Source organism: Aspergillus oryzae, chromosome 2 (genome assembly GCF_000184455.2).
Source record: "Aspergillus oryzae RIB40 DNA, chromosome 2".
Classification (NCBI taxonomy): Eukaryota; Fungi; Ascomycota; class Eurotiomycetes; order Eurotiales; family Aspergillaceae; genus Aspergillus; species Aspergillus oryzae.
Window position 1 is genome coordinate 2,420,774 of NC_036436.1, and position 25,893 is coordinate 2,446,666.

The 25,893-nt window shown below is 47.6% G+C and overlaps 9 protein-coding genes across 9 annotated transcripts; 2 read left to right on the forward strand and 7 right to left on the reverse strand.

Annotated features, from left to right (window-relative positions):
• Positions 1–928: 928 nt before the first annotated feature.
• AO090003000121 (NADP(+)-dependent, decarboxylating phosphogluconate dehydrogenase) lies at positions 929–2,977 on the reverse strand (the record flags this gene model as incomplete). The annotated part of the gene is made up of 5 exons (XM_001819299.3): positions 929–1,369; positions 1,434–1,862; positions 1,931–2,382; positions 2,443–2,579; positions 2,961–2,977. 5 exons carry the CDS (start codon positions 2,975–2,977, stop codon positions 929–931), a joined length of 1,476 nt encoding a protein of 491 aa, XP_001819351.1.
• A 1,512-nt stretch (positions 2,978–4,489) lies between these two features.
• Positions 4,490–5,638, forward strand: AO090003000122 (RNP domain protein; the record flags this gene model as incomplete). Its single annotated transcript, XM_001819300.3, has 1 exon — positions 4,490–5,638. The coding sequence occupies one exon, from the start codon at positions 4,490–4,492 to the stop codon at positions 5,636–5,638; it is 1,149 nt and encodes a 382-aa protein (XP_001819352.1).
• A 2,623-nt stretch (positions 5,639–8,261) lies between these two features.
• Positions 8,262–9,048, forward strand: AO090003000123 (uncharacterized protein; the record flags this gene model as incomplete). Its single annotated transcript, XM_001819301.3, has 3 exons — positions 8,262–8,411; positions 8,493–8,871; positions 8,927–9,048. The coding sequence occupies 3 exons, from the start codon at positions 8,262–8,264 to the stop codon at positions 9,046–9,048; spliced, it is 651 nt and encodes a 216-aa protein (XP_001819353.3).
• A 754-nt stretch (positions 9,049–9,802) lies between these two features.
• AO090003000124 (NAD-dependent epimerase/dehydratase family protein) lies at positions 9,803–10,843 on the reverse strand (the record flags this gene model as incomplete). Its single annotated transcript, XM_001819302.1, has 1 exon — positions 9,803–10,843. The coding sequence occupies one exon, from the start codon at positions 10,841–10,843 to the stop codon at positions 9,803–9,805; it is 1,041 nt and encodes a 346-aa protein (XP_001819354.1).
• A 550-nt stretch (positions 10,844–11,393) lies between these two features.
• Positions 11,394–16,713, reverse strand: AO090003000126 (putative ABC transporter; the record flags this gene model as incomplete). Its single annotated transcript, XM_001819303.3, has 16 exons — positions 11,394–11,525; positions 11,602–11,649; positions 11,715–12,168; positions 12,225–12,514; positions 12,567–12,818; positions 12,879–13,440; positions 13,494–13,571; positions 13,635–14,304; positions 14,358–14,405; positions 14,466–14,590; positions 14,650–14,748; positions 14,798–14,920; positions 14,980–15,883; positions 15,943–16,114; positions 16,169–16,288; positions 16,345–16,713. The coding sequence occupies 16 exons, from the start codon at positions 16,711–16,713 to the stop codon at positions 11,394–11,396; spliced, it is 4,446 nt and encodes a 1,481-aa protein (XP_001819355.1).
• A 1,760-nt stretch (positions 16,714–18,473) lies between these two features.
• AO090003000127 (uncharacterized protein) lies at positions 18,474–19,301 on the reverse strand (the record flags this gene model as incomplete). Its single annotated transcript, XM_023234745.1, has 1 exon — positions 18,474–19,301. One exon carries the CDS (start codon positions 19,299–19,301, stop codon positions 18,474–18,476), a length of 828 nt encoding a protein of 275 aa, XP_023089838.1.
• Positions 19,302–19,389: 88 nt separating this feature from the next.
• AO090003000128 (uncharacterized protein) lies at positions 19,390–20,259 on the reverse strand (the record flags this gene model as incomplete). The annotated part of the gene is made up of 3 exons (XM_023234746.1): positions 19,390–19,403; positions 19,475–19,584; positions 19,676–20,259. The coding sequence occupies 3 exons, from the start codon at positions 20,257–20,259 to the stop codon at positions 19,390–19,392; spliced, it is 708 nt and encodes a 235-aa protein (XP_023089839.1).
• A 749-nt stretch (positions 20,260–21,008) lies between these two features.
• Positions 21,009–22,948, reverse strand: gmdA (putative general amidase GmdA; the record flags this gene model as incomplete). Its single annotated transcript, XM_023234747.1, has 5 exons — positions 21,009–21,145; positions 21,204–21,618; positions 21,673–21,720; positions 21,757–22,617; positions 22,673–22,948. The coding sequence occupies 5 exons, from the start codon at positions 22,946–22,948 to the stop codon at positions 21,009–21,011; spliced, it is 1,737 nt and encodes a 578-aa protein (XP_023089840.1).
• Positions 22,949–23,524: 576 nt separating this feature from the next.
• AO090003000130 (fungal specific transcription factor domain-containing protein) lies at positions 23,525–25,418 on the reverse strand (the record flags this gene model as incomplete). The annotated part of the gene is made up of 5 exons (XM_001819307.3): positions 23,525–24,101; positions 24,161–24,417; positions 24,526–24,954; positions 25,032–25,327; positions 25,388–25,418. The coding sequence occupies 5 exons, from the start codon at positions 25,416–25,418 to the stop codon at positions 23,525–23,527; spliced, it is 1,590 nt and encodes a 529-aa protein (XP_001819359.3).
• Between the last annotated feature and the right edge of the window lie 475 nt (positions 25,419–25,893).

The following is a 25,893-nucleotide window of genomic DNA, read 5'->3' on the forward strand; positions in this document are numbered from 1 at the left end:
CTCCGGCACCGTGACGCTTTTTTTCTGCCATAAGCCACCCTCTCAGACCAAGCAATTTTCAGGCTTTGTCACTTGGGATGAAAAAGAGAGCCAGACCCCAATGATGGAAGAGTGCAGCTGAATTGATTCTTGGGGGCCAATGAAAGTCCGCCTTGCACAATCAGCCCAGCAGGGACAATAAGCTACACCAGGCGATTTCCACGGTAGTATAAGGCGCCAATTTCTCGGCCGCGGGGTTATAAGTTACTGTCGATTCGCAGTAACAACAGGAGCTGGTGCCCCAATTAAGCAAGGTGGGACGTAGCCGGAAGCTGGGAACCTGATAAAAGGAGCGACGGAAACAACACAGAAAGAGAAAGAAGCCCGTCGACAAGGATATGGCCAAGCAGACGAGGATACTGTCTCAGACTGCTGGCGCGTAGTCAAAGAGAGGTGTGGTAGTGTTGCGTCAAAGGATGCCAGCTAACCCACTAGCGATAAGTTGGGTGAGGTCGACGTTCAGGTGTACCACCAATCAATCCCAATTCGGCTTAGTTCGGGCGGAGACAATACCGTGACGACGGGCTGCCCTCATCAGTCCTCAGCGTTCGGAACACAGCTGACCAGCAGAGAGCTGCTAACAAGTCATCTCTTGATTTTTACAAGTCAATATACTTTTTACTTTTCTTCATCACCTAACATGGTCTGCTATCCACTACGCTATCCATCATGAACAACATCAAAACATATTCATTCAACGTTTCCATCAGTAAATAGTGGACTAAAACATTTAAATACAGGGTGAAGAACCGATCTCTGTTTTAATTTATCGTAATCATTCTATGTGCTGCGAGAGCTTGACTAGCCCTCACAATTTTGCCTTATCCTATTACCATCCGGGCCCAGGGTAAAGTTTCACGTCCAGCGCAGTGTCGTATCCTCGTTTAATTTAAGCAATGTAGGTAGAGGCGGACACATTACCACCACGTCCAGTCCAGTTGACGTGGATGTCCTTGCCCTCAGGGTAGGTCTCGTTGGCGTGCTCGGGCTTGACGCGGAAGGTGTGGGCACCGAAGTAGTCACGCTGAGCCTGCAGCAGGTTGGCGGGGAGGTCCCGAGTGCGGTATCCGTCGTAGAAGCTGAGAGCAGTGCTGAAAGCGGGAGTAGGGATACCCCAGAGAGCACCCTTGCTGACAACGTTTCTCCAGCCGTTCTGGGCCTTGGCGATGGCTTCGTTGAAGAACTTGTCGAAGAGGAGGTTCTCAAGGTCGGGGTTCTGGCGGTAGGCGTTGGTGATGTCCTTCAGGAAGACAGAGCGGATGATGCAGCCACCACGCCACATAAGGGCGATGGAAGGCTTGTTAAGCTTCCAGCCGTACTCCTTGGCAGCCTAAATTTCAAATAAGTAACTGCAAAAAGCTAATGTTATGTGAGCCAGGATAAAGTGGGCTTACCTCCTGCATGAGCATGAAGCCCTGGGCATAGGAGATGATCTTAGAAGCATAAAGGGCCTGCTCCAGATCATCGACGAAAGCCTGCTTGTCACCGGTGAATTGAGGAGTGGGGCCTGGGAGGAGGCTGCTAGCGCGGACACGCTCGTCCTTAAGGGCACTGAGGCAACGAGAGAAGACAGCCTCACCGATCAGGGTGACAGGCATACCAAGGTCAAGAGCGTTGATGGCGGTCCACTTGCCGGTTCCCTTCTGGCCGGCCTTGTCAAGGATCTTCTCAACGAGGGGAGTGCCGTCGTCATCGTTGAAGCGGAGGACATCGCGGGTGATTTCGATCAAGAAGGAGTCCAAGACACCCTTGTTCCACTTGTCGAAGACTTCGGCGATTTCGTTGACGGGCATGCCAACACCACGCTTGAGAATATCATAGGCCTAAAGACGGTGTACGTTAGACTTTGCGTGTTAAACGAAGAGTAGTTCGGGCTGAAAAAATGACGTACCTCACAGATCAGCTGCATGTCACCATACTCGATACCGTTGTGGACCATCTTGACGTAGTGGCCGGCACCCTCATCACCGACCCAGTCGCAGCAAGCCTCACCTTCGCTCTTGGCGGCAATGCTCTGGAAGATATCCTTAATGAAAGGCCAGGCCTCCTCGTTACCACCGGGCATGAGAGAGGGACCGTAACGGGCACCCTCCTCACCACCAGAGACACCGCTACCGACGAAGCGGATGCCCTTCTCGGCAAGGTACTTGGTACGGCGGTTGCTGTCGGGGAAGTGGGAGTTACCACCATCAATGATGATATCGCCCTTCTCAAGGTGGGGCAGGAGAGACTCAATGAACTGGTCGACGGGCTTTCCAGCCATAACCAGGAGCATGATACGGCGGGGACGCTTCAGCTTAGCGCAGAACTCCTCAATGGAGTGAGCACCGACAATGGACTTGCCTGAATAGTAGTCAGCTTGGCTAATCCTTCCACAACCAATCAGTCAGTTTGAAATCTCACCCTTGGCCTCATTTTCAAGGAAGCGGTCAACCTTGGAGGTTGTGCGGTTGTAAGCGCAAACAGTGAAACCGTGATCGGCGACGTTCATGATCAGGTTCTGGCCCATGACGGCCAAACCGATCAAACCGAAGTCAGCACTAGGAAGAGGGCGCGCCGGTGCGCCGACATTGATGCCGGCCAAGCGGGCGCTGAAGTCAGTGGGTAAATTCTTCTGTCAATGGATGGGCGAAAACAAGGCAGAACTAGGGAGAATCATCAAACAGATAAAGCAGGAGGGAAATGTATGAATCTGGATGCAATCCCATATCAGGCTATGACATTGGGAGAGAACCAGAACCTCATCTAATGGATTGTCGCAAAGCTATCCATCGTCTTGGGCTATGGTCCACAACCCCAAGTTTCCACGCCAAATGCGTGAGGATTGTTGTGAAGGCGGGCGATGCCCACCATTAACAGGGAGGACGATATCGGGAGTGCAGCACGGAGGGGCGGTCATAATGACCTCAAAGGGTACTTACACTGCCTGGTCAGCCATTATGAGAGAGTGGGGAGGACTTTTAGTATTAAGGAAGTAGTATGTATCAATATGACTGCCCCAAAGAAGGTAGACGGAAGGATGAAGATATAGGTAAGAGGAAGAGGAAAGGGAAGAAAGGAGAGAGAAGAGACGGAAGAAAAGGGAGAAGCAGTTCGAAGATGTCAGACCCGAAAGGGCTTACGGAGCAACTCTTCCGTCATTCGGTGGGACAGAAGAGGGTGAAAGGCGGGGCAGTAAAAGACCATGAGGAGCAGAGTCGTCCGGTCCGGTGAAATAGTTGGTACTTAGTATACATGGGAATCCCACGGAATGCAAATGATTGATTTTCAGAACAATAATGGCTTTGGAACGATCATTTTAATTTGTCTACAATGCCTATTCTATGTCAATTGTATCCCCTCGGTATGATACCTTCAAAGAAATATTGTCTATAGTCAGTGACGCATACATGACTTTTATTTTTATTTTTATTTTTATTTTTATTTTTATTTTTTAACGGTACAGTAGCTTGCTTCGGAGATGACGGAGCATTGCAGCTGTACCGATGGCGGGGCACATGGAGGGGCAGAAGCGCTGCAGCAAAGGAAAAGCAACAAAAACCGCCGCAGCGAAGGTCCAGGGTCAAGAAAAAAAAAAAAAAGGAAAAAAAAGAAAAAAATCAGGTACCTTCGGTGAAGCAGATTCGGGCTCGGATCAATTCATGTCCGGCCCTTCTACACCAACAACTTCACCACTGTCCCCTCCGGAAATTTGTCTCTTTCGGGCTTTATCTGTCGGCAATCAATGTGTACCCCCGTAGATAAACACTCCTCCCATTAGCCGTGGGATAATTTAATAAGCTTACGGGATTATTATCCCACTCTCAGGACCGCCTGATCACGTTGAAGGTCGGCTATTGCCTTGCCGAAAGAGGAATAGGGTGGGGGTGCAAATCCGTTGGGGCTGATGAGACAATGACGCTATCGTGAAGAAATGCTGACAAAGAAACTGTGGCTGCACATATGTGGCTGAGGAATATTATTTCTCCGTAGATAACTGTATCTCTACGGCAAGCCGGGCGGACCATTTAGGTCTTTTTTTCCACTCCGACGCCTAAGCAAGCCTTCTTCCCCGTTCGCATCTTGATCAAGATCTGGGTGGCCGACCTAATTCTTGAATCCCCATCTGAACAATCCAATTCTTGAGATAACAAATCACACATCTTGTATTCTATCCTTAAGTCACTTCTTCACTGACCCTTCGGTTCAACTCCATACCTCGAAGGGATATCCAGTAGTCCCATCGACTCAACCAGCCCGTGAAATCGCAATACCATCTAGTACTACCTCAAAACATTACATACCTCCCTTAGGGACACCGATCTTCCGTCTACATTAGAATTCAGGACCCTTTTCAGGCGTGACGTCTGGCGTGAGACTGCTACGTCAGTCAAGCCCTGAAGGTACGTGTCTGGCTAATTTGCATACGGCGCATCACATCCATCGTCTCTATTCGAACTCTCCATTCATCATGTCCTTTCCGCGACCTCCAGGTCTGAAGCAAGCACCGTCCTCGCTGCCACCGCGGCCACCAAACACAGCATCTCCTTCCCCTGCATCGTCTCAGCCCGCATACTCAGCTGCGCCGTCGTATTCGTCCGCAGGGACTAGCAATGGATATGGCAGCAGCGGGCCTCGGACAGGCTACAATGCTTTCACAGCATTTGCGCCACGCTCCGTAGCTTCTAGTCAACCTTACCGTACCAGTAGCCCCGTCGTATCCGCTCCACCAGCCACCTCAGCCGGATACTCCACCCCCACTACGGCAGGCTACGGTAGCTACTATTCGCAACCACAACAAACATACCAGAGCGGAGCCTCGTACTATTGCTCTGCCCAGTATAATGAAAACACATATGGTCCGTCCGTGCCTCGGATCCAGAATCCCTTTCCCGCTGCGGGAGCTGACCAAGCAAACAATTATGGTATGCACGGGAGGAACTATGGGCGCAGTGAGTCTGGTTTAGATCCGGAGACAGAAGCACAAATTGCACAGTGGCAGAGTGCCTATGCGAACAGAGACGAAACACAGTCGACGAGCAAGGTTCCTGGTCGCCGAGACGGATACGCGGTATCCGGCACTGGCTCTGGTGTCAATACACCCTCCGGCACCGCTACAGCAGCTACCACCCCGGCACCCGTTGCAGGCCAGGCCGAGCCGCAGAAGACTGTTGTTCGGGCTGGTGGTGGCCAGACCTGGACCGACTCAACTCTTCTGGAATGGGACCCCGCACATTTCCGTCTATTTGTAGGAAACCTTGCCGGCGAAGTCACGGACGATTCGTTGCTGAAGGCGTTCGCGAAATACACTTCCGTCCAGAAAGCCCGAGTGATCCGCGACAAACGCACGCAGAAGAGCAAAGGGTATGGGTTCGTCAGTTTCAGCGACGGAGATGACTACTTCAAAGCTGCGAGGGAAATGCAAGGGAAGTATATTGGGTCCCACCCTGTCCTGCTCCGCCGCGCCACTACTGAGGTCCGTCCGGTGGCTAACTCAAAGAATGGGAAGAAGCACGGCGGTGGGGGTGGCTCGGGAGGCGGCCACGGCGGAGGAAAAGTCAAGCATGATGGGATCAGAAAGCCTGGCAAGACCAAGGGCGGGTTGAGGATCATCGGATAGTGCGCAGGTATTAGACTGTATACGTATGCTGAGCGTTTCCAAGATAAAACATAATGATACACATTTGAGTCCTTTACATCCTTTACATCAACGGTTAATACCTGAAACCCAACGTGGAGCATCAAATTCATCTCATTTGCTCATCAAAGGCAATGGATATATCTTCAATCTAATCAAAATATGATACAACCCCATCAATCCACATAAAAACACATCATAATATCATCTCATCGTATCCCAAAAAGCAATATATAACCACATAACAAGAACAATATAAACACCAATATTTTTGCAACAACGGAAAACAACATAAAAAATACCCAAAAACCAACATAAACTCATACCAAACCATAAGACATAACCATAAACATAAACATAATCAGCATAAAAGTTCTTCGCATCGCAGTCGTAATCCCATAATCAAAACCTGTCTGACCCGAGATTCACAGGTCGTTGTGTATAGCGTAGCGTAGCATAATATAGAAATTTCGATCGGCAGTGTCCGAGATAATTAGGGGTGTGTGAAGAAAAGAATTCATAGCGGGTCGGGCCTGAGTCGGGTCGTCCCGAGGTATGAATGAACAGTTGCGACATCGTGCGCCGTAAGATATGGTGGAGTAAAATTCAAAAGTCGGAGAATTTGTCGAAGACTATTACCCCTCTTCTGCGCTTTCTTCATCGACGGCTCTCTTCTTCGAGAAGAATGATACGTGGTTTTGCATGGCGTAGATTCCGAAGCCGGCGATGGCGAGGATGAGGAAAAGGATGATGATGATGACTGCGATGGTGATGTTCCTTTTCATTTTGGTGATCGATAAATATATATGCAGTTATTTGTTTCGCAATATAAGATTAAATTAAGGCCCGTCGGAATGAAGATTGAGGGATAAAGAAAGAAGAGATGAAGATCGGATAAGAGACCGACGGTAAACAATTGATCTATACAATAAGGTTATCGATAGATGAAATGATGGGGTGAATTGATTTCTCGAAACCCCCAGAAGCATTCCAAGGGATATCAGAGCAAGAGAGGAATGGAATGCATGGGACTCTCCAGTATAAGAGGGAAAACGAGGTCGCACGACGTGGCCCAGCCATGTTGATTTCAGACCTTTGGTGGTGGCTGGACGGATTGGAAATTAGCTTATCATCTTGGATGGATCTAGAGTGAGTGGGTCGACATGCACGTGTTGATTGGGTATCTGATACATAAGCTGTCAGGCTAGTTCTTAGGCGCTCCAGGTACCAGGGACTTGCTTGGTCCCAGCCTCCGGATTTTTGCCCTAACACGGGATGGAGAACTTGCTTGGGCATGCTGAGGTAGCCCCGTCACAGCGCCTGTTTTTGCCTTGTTTTATGGTCAAGGGCCGCTTGGATCTAAAGTTAGTAGCAGCTCGCTCGAGTATCGACCTTCGTTAGATCGTGTACCGCTTTACTCCGTACTTGGAGATTCTAAGTTGTCATGGGTCTAGGTCTACGGCAAGCCAATGGGCCAAGCGGGAACCTTCAGTAACCTAAACAATGCGATTTTTGCTGGCTCTCATACATGCCATATAAATCCACAGTCGACTATGTCCATTGAGTCTAACCGGTCATTATAGTGTTCCTCTCTAAGGACTTGCCAGTACAACAGAAGATATATTTTACCTGACTTATAATATATCTCCAGCGTCGCCTTTATTGTTCTTCAATGGCCGGGGTGTCCGTAAGCCTACGTGATAAAGATGGGTTTTCGGTACCATTAAAGTGTTCAAGCAGTAGAGTTTAAGTCCTTAAAAAGTTTCTATAAAAATAAAACTCGACAAGTTGCTATACATGCCGAAGAATTTACGTACAAGCATCGGGACGATATGAAGTACAGACATTTGTTAGGCTTTCTCAAAGAAAGAACTTACGGGCTACATAAGTACGTTCTGCTAACAAGTCCTTAGTCATTACTTACCAATAAACTAGGCCTTGGTTAGCAGTATATATCCATTTTGTTGGTGACTACATAGATACAGCTGATTATGATAGGTCGACAGCCTAATAAACTTGCATCAGCTTGTTCACACGACTGAGACGACAGCTCAGCCCCTGTGGACTACCTCGCATTCTACCGATCTAGATGTTTATGGTGAGACATGGGACATCTCCTCTCTTGCATAACCCGGTATTCTCGAAAGTCTGAGAAAGGCAGGTGAGAAGCTTGGGAGGGGTCAAGGCTAGCCAAACCAACTACGCAAACTGTCTATGTTAATTCGATGATATACTCTAGAAGAAGTCTTCCGGTGCCGGGGAATTGTCAGACCTTCCGTGCCCACAACAAGCTGGTAAACCCATGGTTGGCTTCTAGAAAGCTGCAATCGTGGATTGATAGACTCCTTACCCAACAGGGAAAGTGGGTCCGAGAAACACTACATCGTCCAGACTGAATGCCGTTCACGAATCCACACAGCAGAATGGCTAATCGAGGCCAAGTGGCCAATCCTCGTATCTTCCTAGATTAACCAGGGGCTAGTATGCACGATAACATACGAAAAGGATGTCTGCTGAACTCTACCCTGAATCAACTTTCTTACAAACCAGCGTCGATGCCCTGCGAAAAGAGTGTGGCCTTTAGTCCGCCAAACTGACGAGCAAAATGGCCCCCCTGGCAGGCGATGCAAGGTCAGTCCTGAAGGGAACATGGAGTCTAGCTGCGGTAGCGATTGTGGTTATGGTACTGCGGGTTGTGGCGAAACTAAAGCTTCGCCACGTCGGAATAGATGATTGTGCAATGATCACAGCTCTGGTGAGAACATCATCTCAGGAATCATACGGGGGCTACAACTCAACGAATAGATTCGGCTAACTGTTCAATCCTATATAACAGCTCCTTGCGCTCGTCACATCTACCCTGTTCAGCGTCGCTGTCGTTGTCTACGGCTTTGGTGATGGCTTGGATACACACAACCACTCGGACCTGGTCAATGCTTTGAAATACTATGTCATTTTGCAGGTTTTCGGTATAGCTAGTAGCTGTATGGGTCGAGTGGCGTTCATCTTCTACCTGCTGCCTATCCTCTCGACGACAAAGATCTCTAAGATCATCTTGCGAGGGCTCCTAACACTGCAGGTGGTTAACTTCGTTTCAATTGTACTGCTCCTCTCACAGTGCCGTGATATACGAGGCATATGGGACCCCCTGTTCGCCGAAAGAACAGAGTGCATGGATGTTTCCGTTGAGATCTATTATGGATACTTCCAATGCTGTAAGTTGTTCATCAAGAACCCCAGCCATTTTCTCCAAGAAACTCAGAAGTCTAGCCTGCAACGGCTTAACCGATTTGATCCTCTCCGTCTACCCGTCCTATATCTTCTGGAATCTCAAACTACGACTCCGGGTTAAGATTAGCTTGGTAATTTTAATAAGTCTGGGCCTCCTGTAAGTAAGAATCTAATTTGTGCCGAAGGAAATCCTACAATCCTTGAACGTCAAAGAAAATACCTAATCCAAAGCTCAACACAAACAGCTCCATGGTAGCAGCGGTAATGAAAGCCGCATATCTTGAGCAGATCATTACCTATGGAAGCACAGCGACATGCTGGGCAATGATCGAAAGCTATCTCGTCATCATCACTGCGTCAATTCCCTGTCTGCGATCGTTTATCGTTTCCTCCGCGCGACAGCTCTTCGCCAGCGACCACTCCGGTACCTTTCACCTTACCTCATCGTCCAGGAAGAGAGGCAGTGCTCACCGGTTGAATTCAAACAAATCGGCGCATAGAATGAAGCCTGATGCTATCCAGCCAAGCGCTGAGGCCTCGGGTAGTATGCAGAACTTCTTTGGCGAGACGCCGATTGAGGAGGTCGAGTTGGGTAGTAAGGCATCGGAGAACGACCATAGAAGTTTAAATGCGCTGGAGAGATCTAGAGGGGGAATCGCTAAAAGCGTGAGCGTTTCAGTTACTTGGGATGGGGATCATGATAGGGTGGATAATAGAAGATGATTTAGGAGGCCTTTCCTATGTAAATTATATCAATGAAGCTTGGTTTGTTTATAAAGCGATCTTATCATATAAATATCTGCAAAGGAATGAATCACCATATGTAAACAACAAGCAATCAATGCGTTATATACATGACTTGACGCTCTGAACACAACATATATAGTCACTATACACATCCAACAAAACACCAAATCATTGTCCAACGGTAGCCTTAAACAACTCCACCCGTTCCTTCATCTTCTCAATATTCTCATGACCAGCCACTACAGCCGCCTCATAAGCCAATCGATAAGTATGAATCGCCTCCGTAAACAGCGGCCGAACATCACACCAACCAGTGATAGCCCTCACCTTCGCCGACCCCGTCCACTGCGGGAAATCGATCAAAGCCGGGGGCCACGGATTCTCAGCCGGTGCCAATGACTCAGGCTCCACATACTTCACTCCAGCAGTGATACCATACTCAGTAACCAGGGTCTTGGCAATCTCATCGATGGTCTCGTATCTCCGCGAGGAGATGTTGAAGATCTCCCCCTCTATCTCCTCTCGGCGCGGATGTCCCGCAATAGCAACGTAGGCGTCTCCACAATCGTCAACGTGAAGTGCGTGGCAAATTGAGTTAGGAGGGACCGGTATCAACAATGGTTTTCTCGTATCGACACTCTGGGCTGCAGCTTCGAAGAAGCCCCTGTAGTAACTTGCAGATCTACCGTAGACGTTCGTCGGTCTAACCACGACAGGAGAAAAGACATCCCTGTGTTCGAGGAACTTCAACGACTGATATGTCCTATCAGCCAGAATATCCGGGGGATTAAGAGAACTTTCTTCAGTATGAGGCGCTAGCGCAGCATCCCCATCATAATGTGGTCCAATGCCGTAGTCCTTGCACCCGGATGAAAATATGACAACTGGACGGACACCATTCGCAGTACTAGCTGTGGCCAAGGTCCTCAGGAGATGAACTGTGTTATTGTAGTGCGGGATGTACTCGTTGATATTTTCTGTGGTGGAGATTATGGCGTCTAATGTTGGGGGAAGTTTGTTGCGGATGGTTTCGTGTGAAGCGATGTCGTCGATGCTCCCGATTATAGGGATTATTTCTTCCACGGCTAGGGATGTTGCTGTGGTTTGGGATCGGATGAGTCCGTATGTGATCCAGCCGGCTCGGACGAAGGCGCGAGCTACAGCGTTGCCGATGTAGCCGTTGGCCCCGGTGACGAGGACGGTGGGCATGGTTGATGGGTTTGTGTTGTTTAGTAGGGGATATGAGGATTGCTCTGTAGAGTAAGGGTTTGTTGTTGAAGAGATTTTTTCCATGCGAGTTTCTTATAGATGTGAAGACGGTGTATTATAAATCCAGTTGACGTTGGTTACAAATCAATGGTCATATGCTGGGTTGGGGCCAAATTGTGACTTGGTATGTATGACACATATATACTCTGGTAAAAGATGGTTCTAGAATTTATTAGCTGGAAACTCATTGAAGCTATCTATAAATGCACTGGTAATGTGCCTTTGAATGTTTGTGCTACTTATTCATCCCATAACCTCAATTTGATTACGATGATTGTTTGACTCTAGAATCAATACTCTTTCCTCTGGTTCTGGGGGTCGCCCGATGGATCACTCCGTAACTACTGGGGAGATAGCTTCGGTGAGACAGATAAACTTAGTAAAACCGTATTTTGTATAAAGCTGATGGTACATTTTATTATAATCATGCCGTATAGTACATACATAAAGTTTGAATATAAGAAAAGGAAAGAGAAAGATCTGAACCATTCTACGCCTGTGCCCCCCTTTTGGTTTTCCTTGTACTAAACCACTTCTTGATATCCCTTATGCCATGTAGATAAAGCCACGAGAAAGCGTAAACAGCGGCGAAATTAAACATGACAAACGCCCAAAAGATGCCCTGTCACAAGAAAAAGGATCAGTTTAACTAGGAGCTAACAAGAATAAAGTAGAAATAAAGGAAGTTCTAGACTTACATAGGCTCTCCACTTATGAGAGTAATATACATTGAAGCTTTCAGCAGCCTTGTAGAGAAGTCAGTATATGTGGCATTTCAGAAAAGAACTCGAGGGCCAGGGACACAACTTACAAAGGTATCGCCATCCGAGTACTGGCAGTAGGAGCAAAGTCCATTCCCCGTATCATGTACGTAGCCTCCAGCTTGCTGCGCAAAGGGACCGGCATAACTTTGGCAAGTCTCTCCTGGTGGCGGACTGAACTGTGACTCTTCTCTCGAGACGCATCGCAACGGGACATTATGTGTTACGACACCGAGAAGGCCTTCCAGGAGGTAGTGGAAAGGGGTGAGCCAGTACATCCAGGACCGCCAGAAGTGGATCAGAGCCTTGTACGGGACAACAACTCCGCAGAAGGATACGACAAATATAAAGAAACAAGGTACGAGAAGGGAGGCGAAGAGTTCGTTGGGTGCAAGGGCGGCGATGAACTGGCCGAACCCCACATAGAACATCTCGAAGAGCATTAGAAGCATCCAGACATAGCCTGAAGAGAATGAGTCTCGGGGGAACCAGACACCCCAGTACCTGTATCTGAATGAGCACCTGTGTACCTTGTCTGGGAAACGGAATGCTCTGCGTACCAGCAATTGAAGTAAATAGAACCGGCAACGATTGAGTACGGAAGTTCGGGAAGAATAGCACTAGTAACAAATGCAACCCATGAGTATATCTTGGAATTTGCCTCGCGAGACTCGTACAGATTCCGGAAATGGAGAAACCGCGGCTGCAGTTGCTGGATTAGCGGTGGCGCTATAGTGAGCGTCATAAATATAGAAAATAATCGAGATTGCATGTCAATATAACTGTTCCCCAAATGCCAGAAAGTGAAAGTGTTGAATAAGCCAGTAAATATGTGTAAAAGGAATTTTCCCTGTTGAAATAGTTAGAAACAAGTAGAGGGACACATCTTAGGGTTTGCATACGAGATTGTATTCAGGAGATCTCCAGTAAGCAACAAATGCACGTTTTGTTACTGCTACTACCTGCACCCCAATAGGCATAGCGTACTCGCGGCGGTCGTCATCATTGTCTCCCTCATTCTTATTTCGGCGTGATTGAATGATACTATCAATTTCCTCCGTCAATTGCTTGTTCTCAGAGCTTTTGGCCCAGACTTCGGACCAATCTTGGCCTTCATAATCAGGATTTCCGGCACCGATGACCTCAAGCATGTACTGAGAGGCGTGTTAGTTCGAATAGTAAATATTTCCTTAGCGAATCATTGGGTACGGTACCTCTGCAGGATTTGCGTGTGGTGGACACTTCTTGCCCCCGTTCCGCTCGAAGTAACTAATGAGCTTGCTAGAATCTTGCCCCAGCTCGCCATTATAGACAACTTTGCCCCCACTTTGCAGCAGTACTAGGTCGTCAAAGTGCTCGAACAACACGGCAGAAGGCTGGTGAATCGTGCACAGGATTGCCTGACCAGCATCTGCAAGCCGTCGAAGGAAGCGTACAATATTGAAGGCGGCAAGAGAATCAAGACCAGAGGTTGGCTCGTCCAGAAAGAGCAATAACTGCGGTTTGCTTGCTAGCTCAACGGCTATTGTCAGTCGCTTACGCTGTTCTTCACTCAATCCAATGCCCCCAGAGCCAACAGTAGCTCCTGCAATTGATCGCATTTCTAGGAGGTCGAGAATTTTCTCGCAGTAGTCATATTTTTCGTGAATAGGCACCTCTTTAGGCTGGCGAAGAAGCGCTGAGAACCGCAAGGATTCTCTCACGGTAGCTGTAGGCTCATGTATATCCATCTGCTCGGCAAACCCAGTTGCTCTTTGGAAGCTCCTTGGGAGAGGCCTGAGAGAGAAAGTGAGTTAGAGAAGCAGAGGAGCAGTGTATATAGTACTCACCTCCCATCAACTAAGAATTCACCGGTAACGACACCGAAGTTGATTCGTTGCGCCAATGTGTTGAGGAGTGTAGTTTTCCTATAAACATTGAATTAGTCAGTAAGTTTCCACATATTATCATGGTATAAAGATATAACTAACCCTGCTCCGGAGGCGCCCACTAGAGCCGTAAGGCGACCTGGTTTGACATAACCCTGAACATCTTGTAAAAGCTTTTTCTCTCTACCTTTGTACGGGATCGTATAGTTCACGTTCCTCCAAGTAAATATTGATGTACTCTGAGCAATGCCTGTGACCTTCTCTCCCGAGTCTTCTGACGCAGATTCGTTCATGTTCCCGTCAACGCCCTTCTCCTTATTCCCACTTTCCACGTCTTCTGGGAGTTTCTTATTCTCGAGGGCTCGTCTCACAGTTTCTGGCTCCTCGCCTCTTTTGAATATAGTAGCGGCACTACCCCCTTTATTAGGCTTTTGAAGCTCCATACCGAGCATGGTCAACGCAATGAATAGAGCTAACCACGCGATTATGATGCCGAAATTGCGCCACAGATGAGACCTGCTGTATGTAAATGCGCTCTTGATATAATTGGAGCCTCTAACAATTAGTTGATTGGCACTACTCCCTTGAATGGCGCAGGTTTGGTGTCCAGGTGATGCATTCGGACCATCCGGTACAATACTCGGTGGCTCGCATTGAATGTCTAAATTATAGAACTCATTCGACATAATCCCTTCGAAAGCATATTGCACGGGATTAATCCAGATAAGCCATTTCAGCCATGGGTGCATTTTCCAAGGTGGAATAAGATAGCCTAAAGCAATCTAGTCAGATAATTGCCAAGAATTCGATCCTTTCTAGTCCTACCTGTATAGACAACGAGCGCTTGGATAGCAACACCTGTAATACGCGTGGCTTTTACCATGGAATAAGCATTCTTCGTCATCAATATAAGGAGAAAAGCTTTTAGCATACCAATGTCAAGGGAACCGCACAATGCCCCAATAGTGCGAAAGAAGGAGTACATAGTCATCGTCAGGGTGAATATGAACAGAAAATTAATGAAGAACTGAGAAGCGGTTCTTGAAAGGTTGGCCATGCTAGACAAAACGTTTAGTAACCTAGCCATGTGAGTATCCTCGGGTTCTAGTGGACGTACAAATATACAATTAGCTCAAACAGCGTAACCTGGACGAATATTATGGGAATATCAACAATCACTTGTGCCAAAGCAAAAGCAGAAGGTCGATAGAAAGAGCTGAGTCTGTCAGCAATTTTGTAGAATCAAAAGACATCGTTATACCTACAAACTCTTGTGCTTTAGAATAACTGGTCGGGTATCGAAAAACGACGTAAGCTCGGCCATCGCCAGTAGAGCATTAAAGAGTAAAACATAAAACATCACACCCCCTCTCGTGAAAACGCCAGCACTAAACTAGATATCAGCTGCGTATATACCTCAAGACAAACCCGTGTTATGCTAACTGACCTTGTCTGGGGCAAATCATAAAACAATGAGCCGGTTATGAGGGCTTGTCCGGTCAAGATCACCCATTTACCTATTAGGGTCGTCTTGTCGCCATACATGATGAGAAATTGACGATGCGTTAGAATAGCAACCTGCTGGTAGAACGAAACAGTGTAGTTTTTCTTCTCCGATTGTTTTCTGGCAGCTTCGCGTTCCTCTTGATGAGATTCTAGTTCTTCCTCGAAACTCTCATTGTCAGCTAGGGCGGCCTTATATATATCACTCTTGCGGTAGATTTTCCGAAACTCCTCTGCAGTTCGAGGGATTCGGTCTTCCCACCCCTGTCTAACACGACGAGCTTGTGGGTCTGTAACTGATAACAAAAAGTCCGGGGTCGTCCATCTAGGGGCGCACTCGAACCCCAGGCTCTCAAAATAGTGGCGGGCAGATTCAGCACGGCCGTAGTAGACACATTTGCCTTCTTCTATGAAGATCACTTTATCGAAGAGTTTGTATAGGTTTTCAGAGGCTTGATAGAGCGCAACAAGTGTGGAGACGTTTGCCATATCAGTCAGGCTTCTCAAGCTTTGCACATACTCCAGTGCTGTACTTGCGTCGAGTCCCTTCGTCGAATTATCCCAAGACTGGGTGGATGCGCGAGTCACCAGGGCCTCTGCAATAGAGACACGCTTCTTTTCACCTCCAGAAATTCCACGGATTAGCTCGTTGCCCACCTTTGTGTCAAGGGCATGTTCGATCCAGAATAGCTTAGCAATGGCAGATAAGAATGTCTCCTGATATTCCTTTCGTGATTCGCCAGGAAGGCGTGATTCCTTATTCGGAGTCCGAGTTTTCAAGGCGAATAATAAAGTATCCCGTACTGTCAAGGTAGGGTAGTGAAGGTCATCCTCAGGATTGTAAAGCACTGAGAAGCTGAGTGGTCTGTTCATTCAGAGGTTCAAAAAGGGGAGGGTTACGGCATACCCTCAGAGCGGTACTTATCCGCCATTGTTTGAGCATCAGCACCCCCATAGCGTACGTCACCTTCGACGCTTTTATACCCTGATCTTTGGTTCCCGACCACTTTCAAGAAAGTTGAGCACCCTGAACCGGGCCGGCCAAGGACCAGCAGCATTTCCCCAGGCCGTACGCAACCCTGTCAAAGAAAATGTGAGATTTCTATTGCCCGGCCACCGTACTAGTGACTTACTGTAAAGTCATCTATGATAGTCCGCAACGGAGGTTTATTCCTGCCACGAGTTAAGAGGCTCTTGATCTTTCGAGGCAAAGCGAGGAGTATCTCAGAGTTCGTCGGTTGAATGGCAGCACCCTAGGAAGTATAAGAGCCCTGCGTTTCCCTCAGGGTAAAGGGAGAGAGATACGTACAAGTCCAACACCCTTTACAGTTAAATGCTTCCATACGACCCCAAGATGCCTCGTCTTTTCTTCGTCGGAGTTACTCTTCCTCTCGTGACCAAACATTCGTGAAACAAGTTTCATGATCTGAGTCATATCCTCTGACTTCCCTTCTGTATTTTCCCCAGATCCACCGGTACGTCGCCGAGAGAGTACACGCACGATCTCATCTTCAGTGAGGCGTCTGTTCAATGATCCGGGCCGGCTTGACTTTTCGGTCTCATTGAGCTCTGCATTCTGGTCTGGACATGAATTTGAAGATATGTTCGAGCTGGAGGCTGACACAGATGACAGATCAGAGGCAGTGTCTCGAGATAGGTGTCCGTGGTGCACGTCCATCGTGACGTTGCTATTGATGGTATTCTTTGTATCGAAACTGATGTTCTATCATTGAGGTTGGTCTCGACACTCGTGGTAATATGTGCTAAATCTAAAGAATAATGGAACGATAAATGTTAAAGGTTTGCTTTGCTGATATTAATAATTGCATTGAACCATAGAGAGTGACTAGAAACGGTATAGGATAAAAAGGAACTAAGATTGTATCGAATTGAAACCAAGGAAATCGAGACCAAATACGTCAGGATATTGTATGTGGAAAAAACTATTACGCCTGGTGTATATCAGACGTGGAAAGAAAATCTGTCTCGACGTCTCCATATTTTTTTCTCTTTCTTTTTTTATAGTGGCTCTTAGCCGCTTGGTGTAGTATATGACAGGTGCGGAAGTAATGCTAATATCCATCCGATATGACAGCAGAGCAATCGGACGTTCTGGAGCCCGAGGTTCCGAGCCAGGGTTGAAAGTTCAAGGGTACTTCAATTGCGAAAGATTCGATGTTCTTAGTCCATGGTTGTCGATCACTATGAAGTCATTGTCCCTCGATGGCGAATGTTCCATGGGTCCCGGCTCGGTCTTAATCGGTGGTTTACTTTTTATTTCCGATCTCGAGCGTAAAAGCGATCGAGAACAAACGCATGATGTCTAATTCGATCATGACCTGCTATGCGCGTTTGATTGGCATATCAAGTGATCAGTGCTTAAGAAGGTCCCTTCTATCTGACTACTTTGACTACGATTCCGCATGCCCGACTATGATTACAATCGTCGTAAATGCAAGCTCCGCCTGGATAGAAATCGAGTTCTTTGTAGATTTTCTGCCATGGTGCTAAAGAATGATCGAATCCTAGTCACTCGTGTTGAAAGGAGACTCACAAGTACTCGGGATAATGGCGGATTTCTATCAATGGTCAAAGCATGTGCCAAATATTATTGAGAAAACCACATTTAAATCGGGTGAAAATTACCGAGCAAGCGCTCACCATGGTTGGTATCTACAGAATTAAATCCCATAGGATAACCTAAAGACGGCCAATATGGGTTTAGTACATCTTTCTATGAGAAGTTTCAAGATAACTCTAATGACCACCTTGTAGCACACGTGTAATGATGAGACCTAGGCAGAATCCAAATTCAGGGTGTGCGCGTTGCCAGTGACTTCCATACAGTAAAGTGGGCGTGTAAGCCGTAATTGCCATTGAATCTACTATATATCCCTTCAAGCTCAAGCAGCGAGCTTCATAGTATTTGGCTATCCTTAAAGTAATGAGATACCTTGCCAGTGATTCGTCTCTTCGATATAGTGCTGTTTATGTTTGCCCGTGCTGTTGCAAAACAAGGGGAGATGTAGATAGATGTATGGATATCAACAACGGATTTACAATGCTATGAAATCTGGCTTGAATGTGCAGGACAAGGTTGGAGCTGTATTGGGTAAGTTCGAATATACGGACAGTCACATTATAGTTACACATTAACTTGAGGAAGTTGAGAAGATATATAGTAAAGTATTCCAAAAACCGAATCTGACCTGGTTGCAGTCGTGCTATTTTATTTACTGGACTATATGTCGAGCCCGTAACACTACATCCACAATAATCCGGTAAAGATTTCGTTGATATTTCGATTAGGAAGGCAGCAACAAACTTTTGGAATGTGCTGGTGACAATGAGAGCATTCATTTTGTGACTGCAAATATCGCGCGTGAGAAGTATACAGAGGTTGGTATGAATATGGTATGGCTGTCCAAAATATCCAACTTATGGGCCAGAGGACGATGGTGGGGGGGTAGGGCCCGAAGGCCCAGTGAGATTAGAAACTGTGAGGGATTGCTGGGGATTCCAGGGCTTAGAGGTTCCAGCGGTCTGACTTGTTGACGGGCTATTGGATCCTTCAGGAGCGGCCCCTGAATGATGGCCATTCATTAGACGTGGGCGCTTGGCTTGAGGCCCTGCGTTAGGACTTCGGGTGACATCATGTGGCAGATATGGAGAAGTCTGTTGGCTGGAAGATGCAGATGGCCCACCTGTCTGGATTGGTGACGGGGCAGGCGGGCTCATACCTGCTGGGGGTTGCAGTATTCTTGACCTGGACATGCTTCCTGAGTCATCACCGACACGTTTGCTATCCGCAGTACCATAATCATCCAAGACAGGACTAGAGTGTCCCACACCAACACGGCCCATGCTCTTGTCGTGCATCACCACGCGCTTCCACTTTGCTACCACATTATCATAGTCCCAGCGGGATGAATCGGGGCTGATCTTGCTTTCTTTGGTGTCCAAATCGCGGGCTACATCCCGAGGTAGTGGTAACGTGTCTGGAGGAAAGAGCGCGAACTCCCTTGGCCATTGACATGAGCCTAATCTTTCTACTTGGGCACGAAGTTGATTTGCTTCTTGTTGCACCCGAGCTAGCTGGTCATCCAATGACTTGCGCTTTTCCATCTCCCGGGCGAATGCTCGAGTAATCTCGAGCTGCCATGCATCTCGCCTCGTGTCAGAAGGGAGCGAAGCCCAATGCTTGAATGCCAACTCTAGATGCCGCAAACTGATGTCTTCATGCTGCTGCGCACTTCGAGCGATCATGTTCGCATCCAGACCAATACTTGGCCTCCCCGATTGGGAATTGCTCATAGAATCGGTAGAAAGTTGATCTGACTGCCACTGATCAATCTTAGCACGAAGAGCCTGTCGAATAATCTCAACATGTTCCACGCCAGGAGGCTGGAGTGGAAAGGAAGAAGGCGATGGGAACGGACTAGTCGCGAATAAGCTTGGAGGCGGGGGTAGCAGTTGCAGACAGAGTGAAGGAAACGTTTGCGACTGAATATCGAAGTCGAATGGAGACAATCGAGGGCGCATTCTTGAACTGTTATCCGTATGATTGGTCAGTGTACCGATACGCAACAAAGCAACTTGAATAGCCCATGGCAACCAGCACCATGAAGTGGAAAACGTACGTTGCGGCCTTGATATTGTCCAGTACTTCCCGTAAAGCCAGCTCCAGCGCTCTCATCGTATCAGGATTGTTGGCGCTAGCGCCTCTGCTCGCATAATCAGGGAGGGGCTTAGGGGCCCGAGTTTGCGAAGCGGAAAACCGTGATGTGCTGGAAACATCGTGGGACTGACTGGGGTTGGGAATATCGTTGATAACACCAGTCGCATGCCAGGTGGGGGTGTTAAACATCATTCTAACACCGTCGCGTGGCTTCGCACCTGAGTCACTCGCATACGGATCCAACTGGCCTTTCCCTATGATTCGTTCAGGAGTGTCCCGTTTGCCAGACGAGGTGCGAGCCTGTCGTCGAGTGATGCCACTTCGAATGCGCCGGATTTCCTCGACATCATGGACACCGTCCGGTTTCTTTTTAAAGAGGAACTGGTCGAGGTGACGGCCCAGGGAAGACGAGGTAAATGCTTGGTGACAATATTGACACTTCCGGTCTTTGACAGCTGCATTCTTTGCAGCGCCGGACTGCGCGTCATCGGCCCCAGCAGAGCCTTCCGGGGTATCTATCGGACGATTAGACGCGCTTTCGTCCATGTTTCACAAAGGACGCAATGGTTGTGGCTGCAGGTAGATGTAGAATCGCGGTGGGACTGAGCGAGACGCGTTCACGAAACAAAGGATAAATCGCCTTCCAACAATATTACCCAGTTCAAGGCATGACAAGAATCAAGCATGCGTAAACGCTGGCGATGAAAAGGCTATGGAAGATTATTTAGTAGAATGCAAGGGACTCGACAAGCCACAGGATCATCGAATGATAGAGTGGACAGAGAGGAGAAGAGGAGACCGACCAAAGGGAGAGGAGAGAAATAACGAGGGAACGTGACGATCAACCGACCGCCAAGCTTTTGTTGTGGGGGACATTTCAGCCTCTTATTTCTCCGATTAAGACGAGCTCCTGACCACCACTTGAAACAATAGAGAGCATGATTTGAGCGTTTCCCTCATTGGAAATAGATTTAGGAGTTATACAATACTCTCCCCCCTTGCATCGGAGTGTAACAACTAAGCATACAAAGCAATGCGGAAGCTAGTTGTGACTAGTTACCCCGATTGCACTAACCAAAAACTCGACTAACAGAGGCAATAGAAAGCCCAAGTTACAATGAATTTAACTGATTCAAGCATAATCAGGATAAGATGAGGGATAGCAACGAAAACCGTATTGGTATCAATGTCGAGAAATACACCAACATCATCACTAACTATTCTACTATCACCATGTGCCCCCACTCATTCTTCGAGCACTAGACCTACAGATTCGCCAAAGCTAGCTATGTTGCTTAGTTCTGGCTAATACCAGAATGTAAGCTTACCTCTTGGCTGATATAGTCTGCTAAGGTCAACATCTTCTCCTCCTCCAGTCGCCGTCCAACTATTTGAAGACCGGCAGGAGCACCATCGTACATTTCAGGATCATCTATCTAGGCGTTAGTAATTCCGGAACATGTCAACTTATACGAAGAAAGAAAACTCACATTGCTCATGGACAATCTTGTCTATCTCACTCAGGAAATCATCTTTCGGTTCAGGCACATCAACCTTCTTGTCTGCCTGGGTTACCGGGAACACGACGCTCGTGTAGTCCAAGAGATTAACGAACGCGGTATACCCAACATGGGCATACTTATGAGGGATCACTGCAGCGTGTGGCGCACATGGACAGATCACACCGTCGACAGGGCGCCCGGTACCGGTTATCTCAGCCGTACTGTTCCAGTAATCCATGTAAAGCTTTTGATATTGCCGCTTTTCCACATTGAGTGCAGCGATTTCTAGGGCACTCATGTGTGGAATACCCTCCCCCACAATACATTGGAGAGATTTTGGTTCTCCCGACAATCCAAGATGGTGTGCTATGTCCGCTCCACCATCAGCCACGCAGACCCTACCCTACTATGGTCAATATCACCAACGTTAGGTGAACTAGACAGATTAGGAACTTACAAATATGTCTATGCCAATTTGGTGGGCAGGAGGTTTCCACTCGATCACCTAGGAGGACACATCAATATATATATCTTAGTATACTCCTTGTCCCTTCAGGTTCTGCGTTACCTTATGGCCCAATCGCTTTAAAGTCTGTTCGACGATCTCGACAGCCCTCGCTATCGGTGGGTGAGGTCGGACCATGCCATCGTGGCGCATGATAGCAAATGCAAGGGAAGGAGAACCGTCAGCTGATTTCCTTATCAGCGCTCGAGTCCTTTCTTCAACATCCGCCCTCCAGGGAAGCTCCAGCACGAGTGGGTCATGGTACCATGGCTGCTGACTGAGAACAGTCTTGAACAGTAGTGTCAGAGAACGTGCGGTAGTTGCAAGTGGCCCAACGACCGATAAAATCATATTCTGGCCGTCAATTGAGTTTGCAGCGCCCTCATAGGGCATTCTCCCAGACGATGGACGAATCCCAAAAACTCCGTTGAACACAGCTGGGATACGTATGCTCCCGCCGATATCAGTTCCAAAGCCACCGGGAGATCCTTTCAAAGCGATCAGTGCCCCTTCACCACCCGAACTACCTCCACTGGATAGCAGTCGGTTTTTAGGATTCCAAGTATACGAGATGATGTTGTTGACGGTTTCGCCCGCCATCAAAGTTGCAGGCACGCTCGTCTTGCAGTACAATACCGCTCCTAGATTTCGAAGCTCCTTAACGAGTTCACTCTCGAATGTGGCCCGCCTCGGATCGTCCTTCTTGCCTTGAAACGTTCCGATCCATCCTACGTAGCCCATCGTTGTCTCGACACCTTTGACATGGAATTGATCTTTCAAACTGATAGGCAGGCCGTGCAGCGGGCCGATCGGCTTTTTATGCTCAGCAAAGTATGCATCGAGTCTCTTTGCGTCCTCAATTGCAGCATCGAAGAACACCTCATGCAGACAATTCACCTACAGTAACCATTGAGTAACGTATCAAACACAGTGAGAACCGACAAAAACATACAAGCTGGTGCGCAAGTGCAGCCCTATGACAAAACGCCTCGGCCACTTCGACAGCAGTCCAACTGCCAGAAGTTGTCTGCTCCGTAATCCCCGCCGCATCAGTTTCCGTTATCTCTATTTCTTGAGGAGTCAAGAACTGTTGAATATAGGCGCCGGTCACATCACGAAGTTCATCCGCCTGGGGGATAGGATTCTGCAATCTCCACTTGGCAGGAATCGCCCCCAAGATGGATCGGCGTTTGAGGTCCCCCAACTGTTCATAAGTGGTATTAGTCATAGTCAGTAAGCTATTGGGGATCAACTAAGGGGAAGGTAGGAGGTATATGATGTTGCGCTATGAAACACATCAAAGGAAGCTTTACAGAGAATTGGGGGGGGAACTGACTTATTTATAACATTCGCCTTATCGCCCTAATGCACTGTTGAGACGGCAAATGGGATACCTAGGTCCTTGGAGGGGACGGTGCAACGCGCGGTTGCTGTTTTGAGCTAACTTGATGGTGGGGTTGCGGGGCAGGTTCGTATCGTTTATTGATTCAGCGTCTCTATTGAGATGCAGTGATACAGATTGAGTTATCTGTTACGCAAAACACATCACACGCTTTGAGAGCAATTGATGTTGTGCTTCGCCGTCGGTGTCTTGGCCAAAACTGCTGTTGTTGATTACTTTTGTTATGGACCTCGGTTATTCGATAAATTTATTCGAAGCCATATTTAGTCTGGACCATCATGGATGCGCTTGTATAGAGATATCTCAGTAACTTAAATTCTAAATGCATCAACACCAACGATTACCGAATTCCATTATATCTGTAAGCGAACCCACCTGAACGTACTAAAAGTCATTAAACAGTTACCAAAGCTGCCCATCATCCATCAACCGGAACATCTGATGATTCTCATAGAACCAGTCTCCCAGCTCCATCCCCGTTAAGTCCATTCCCATATTATTATTCAAATCAGTCTGTGGGGGCGCGGAAGGGTACACGCTGGGCCCATACCCAGGTATTTGTGTCAATAGCTGCTGACCACTATTCACCCATGGGTTAGACAAACCAGCCTCAGACACACTGTGTAGAACTCCAGGGTTAGAAGAAACCTGGTCCAGGTTCGCTGATGATGACTGAAGAAGCATGCTAGACCCTATGGCATTAGAATTCGCAATATGACCACCCGTGCTGTTGCTGCTTGGTACATTCATTCGTACTCCGGGAGTGCTAGCCTTCACTTCCACGTATTTTCTTGCTACGTCATATAGGGCTCGAAAAAGGCGGACCTGATTTCTGGACACTTTGTAGGTTGCTGTGGAGCGAACTGATTGGAGTACCTCGACAAAAGCGCCGAGACATTTAAGGTCGTCGGGCTCAGATGTCTCGACGATGTAGCAGAAAAGGACTATGAAAGGGAAGAAAGGAAATTGGAGTAGGGTCCTGGTCAAATAAATTAGCAGTTTAGTTCATTTGCTAGTGGTGGATAACAGTTAACTAACCAGTTGATGTACATTTCCAGAAAGCTCTCATCCCAAGGGCATTTGAGAATCAGGGCAACACACTTTTCATGCTCTTTGAGTGCTTCTCGTGCTGTAGCTATGCATTCATCACAGAAGGCAGTTCCCGAGGGCTTCTTAGGAGGGATTGCTCGATAGATGAGTGATAGTAGAGATAGATTGCAGACCCTATCTGAACGCTGAATAATCTCGTGGAGATCGTCTCCGATAGCACGGCGTCTTGCGTCATTGTATCTTCTCTGAAAAGACCCATTAGTTTGGACAACGAGATCATGATCAAGCCTTCGAGTTCAACATAGGCATAGATCCCACGCATGCAATGGTGCGGTAGAAACGCAGGAGCTTACCTCTAACTCATCTTCAGAAACCATGAGTTTATTTACCTCAGCGACCAGAGTCCTTGCACGGGAGATTCTGGTATCAATCGGTTGCATAAGAGCACTAGGGCTATAGATATCATTGTATGTCTTTCCCTGGATTTTCGCTAAATCAATCCACTTGGGTACCAACAGCGTCTCCACATTCTGGTCGAAAGTCACCAGCGGTGCCGTGATATCTTCATCTCGAAAGGTTGACGATCGACCCAGTCGTAGACACAACCACTTCTCCGTGAGGAACACGGCCCAAAATAGGCGAATCTTTTGGTCCTTGGTCTCTTGGTTGTCTGTGCTTAGAGCGTGGGCGCTATGAAGACCGAGCGTTTGGGATAGATGGGATGCTGTAGTAATAAAACTCCATGCTATTGACGGCTTGGCCATCTGGAGACAGTATGTTGCCTAGGGTATATTTAGCATATGCTACTTATTAAACCAAAAGAGGTGTGGTGGTTGGGTGAAAAAGTTCGTAAGCTTACTGCAACATTCATAGCAAAGACAACATCAGTGGTGACTGGCATGTGGAATGGGAGATTTGACAAAACTGTCTCGAGATTATCCCGGCATAGCATAGCCTGGTCCATATAGTTCCCCTTAACCTTTTGATCTACAAACAGGCTAGCACACTCGCAGTAAAGCCAGTATAGGCCTCCGTTGACTATGATCATATCAGCATCTGTGGCTGGGCCAGGTGAGTAGACTCTTAAGAAGTAATCGTTGAACTGCGAAATAGATATCAATTCGATAAGCCAGAAACGCTGAACCCTGGGTTGCTCTAATAGTGTTGTATTGAGTCAGTAAAAGGCGCAAGCATTATGAAGATGATGGGCTGCACCTTTGGCCATCCGTAAACACGCAAGAGTCATTTCAACTGGTGGCATAGGGAGATGCCTTATACTGGAGCCATGGGGTATTGGTTTGGCATGTGGGTAAAGGTTTTCAAGGGTGTCCCTTTGCTGCTTTTGGTCGTCAATTATGTCATGTAGCGTATCAAGAATCGATGTCATCTCCTGCGCGATCTGGGCAGAGTTTGTGCTGCTAACCGCGTCTTGGAGATACCTCGTTGCGAAAATGGCGTGGGCAGACAGTGACGATCCGCCTTCATATTCAGTTTTAGAGGCTGCAGTGCAGCTCCTCAAGTCATTCTTCACTTGAGGATGAGACACAAATGTTGATGGACAAGTATCCGGGACACGTTCACCCACAGGAGATGGTTCGATAATCGCAGGCTGATGGGAGCCCGACGGGATGAATGGCGCATTGCTCAACGCGGCCACCTTTTGGCTGAGCTCATCCAGCTTCTGTACCATGTATTCCATTCTTTGCTCACTGATTATATTG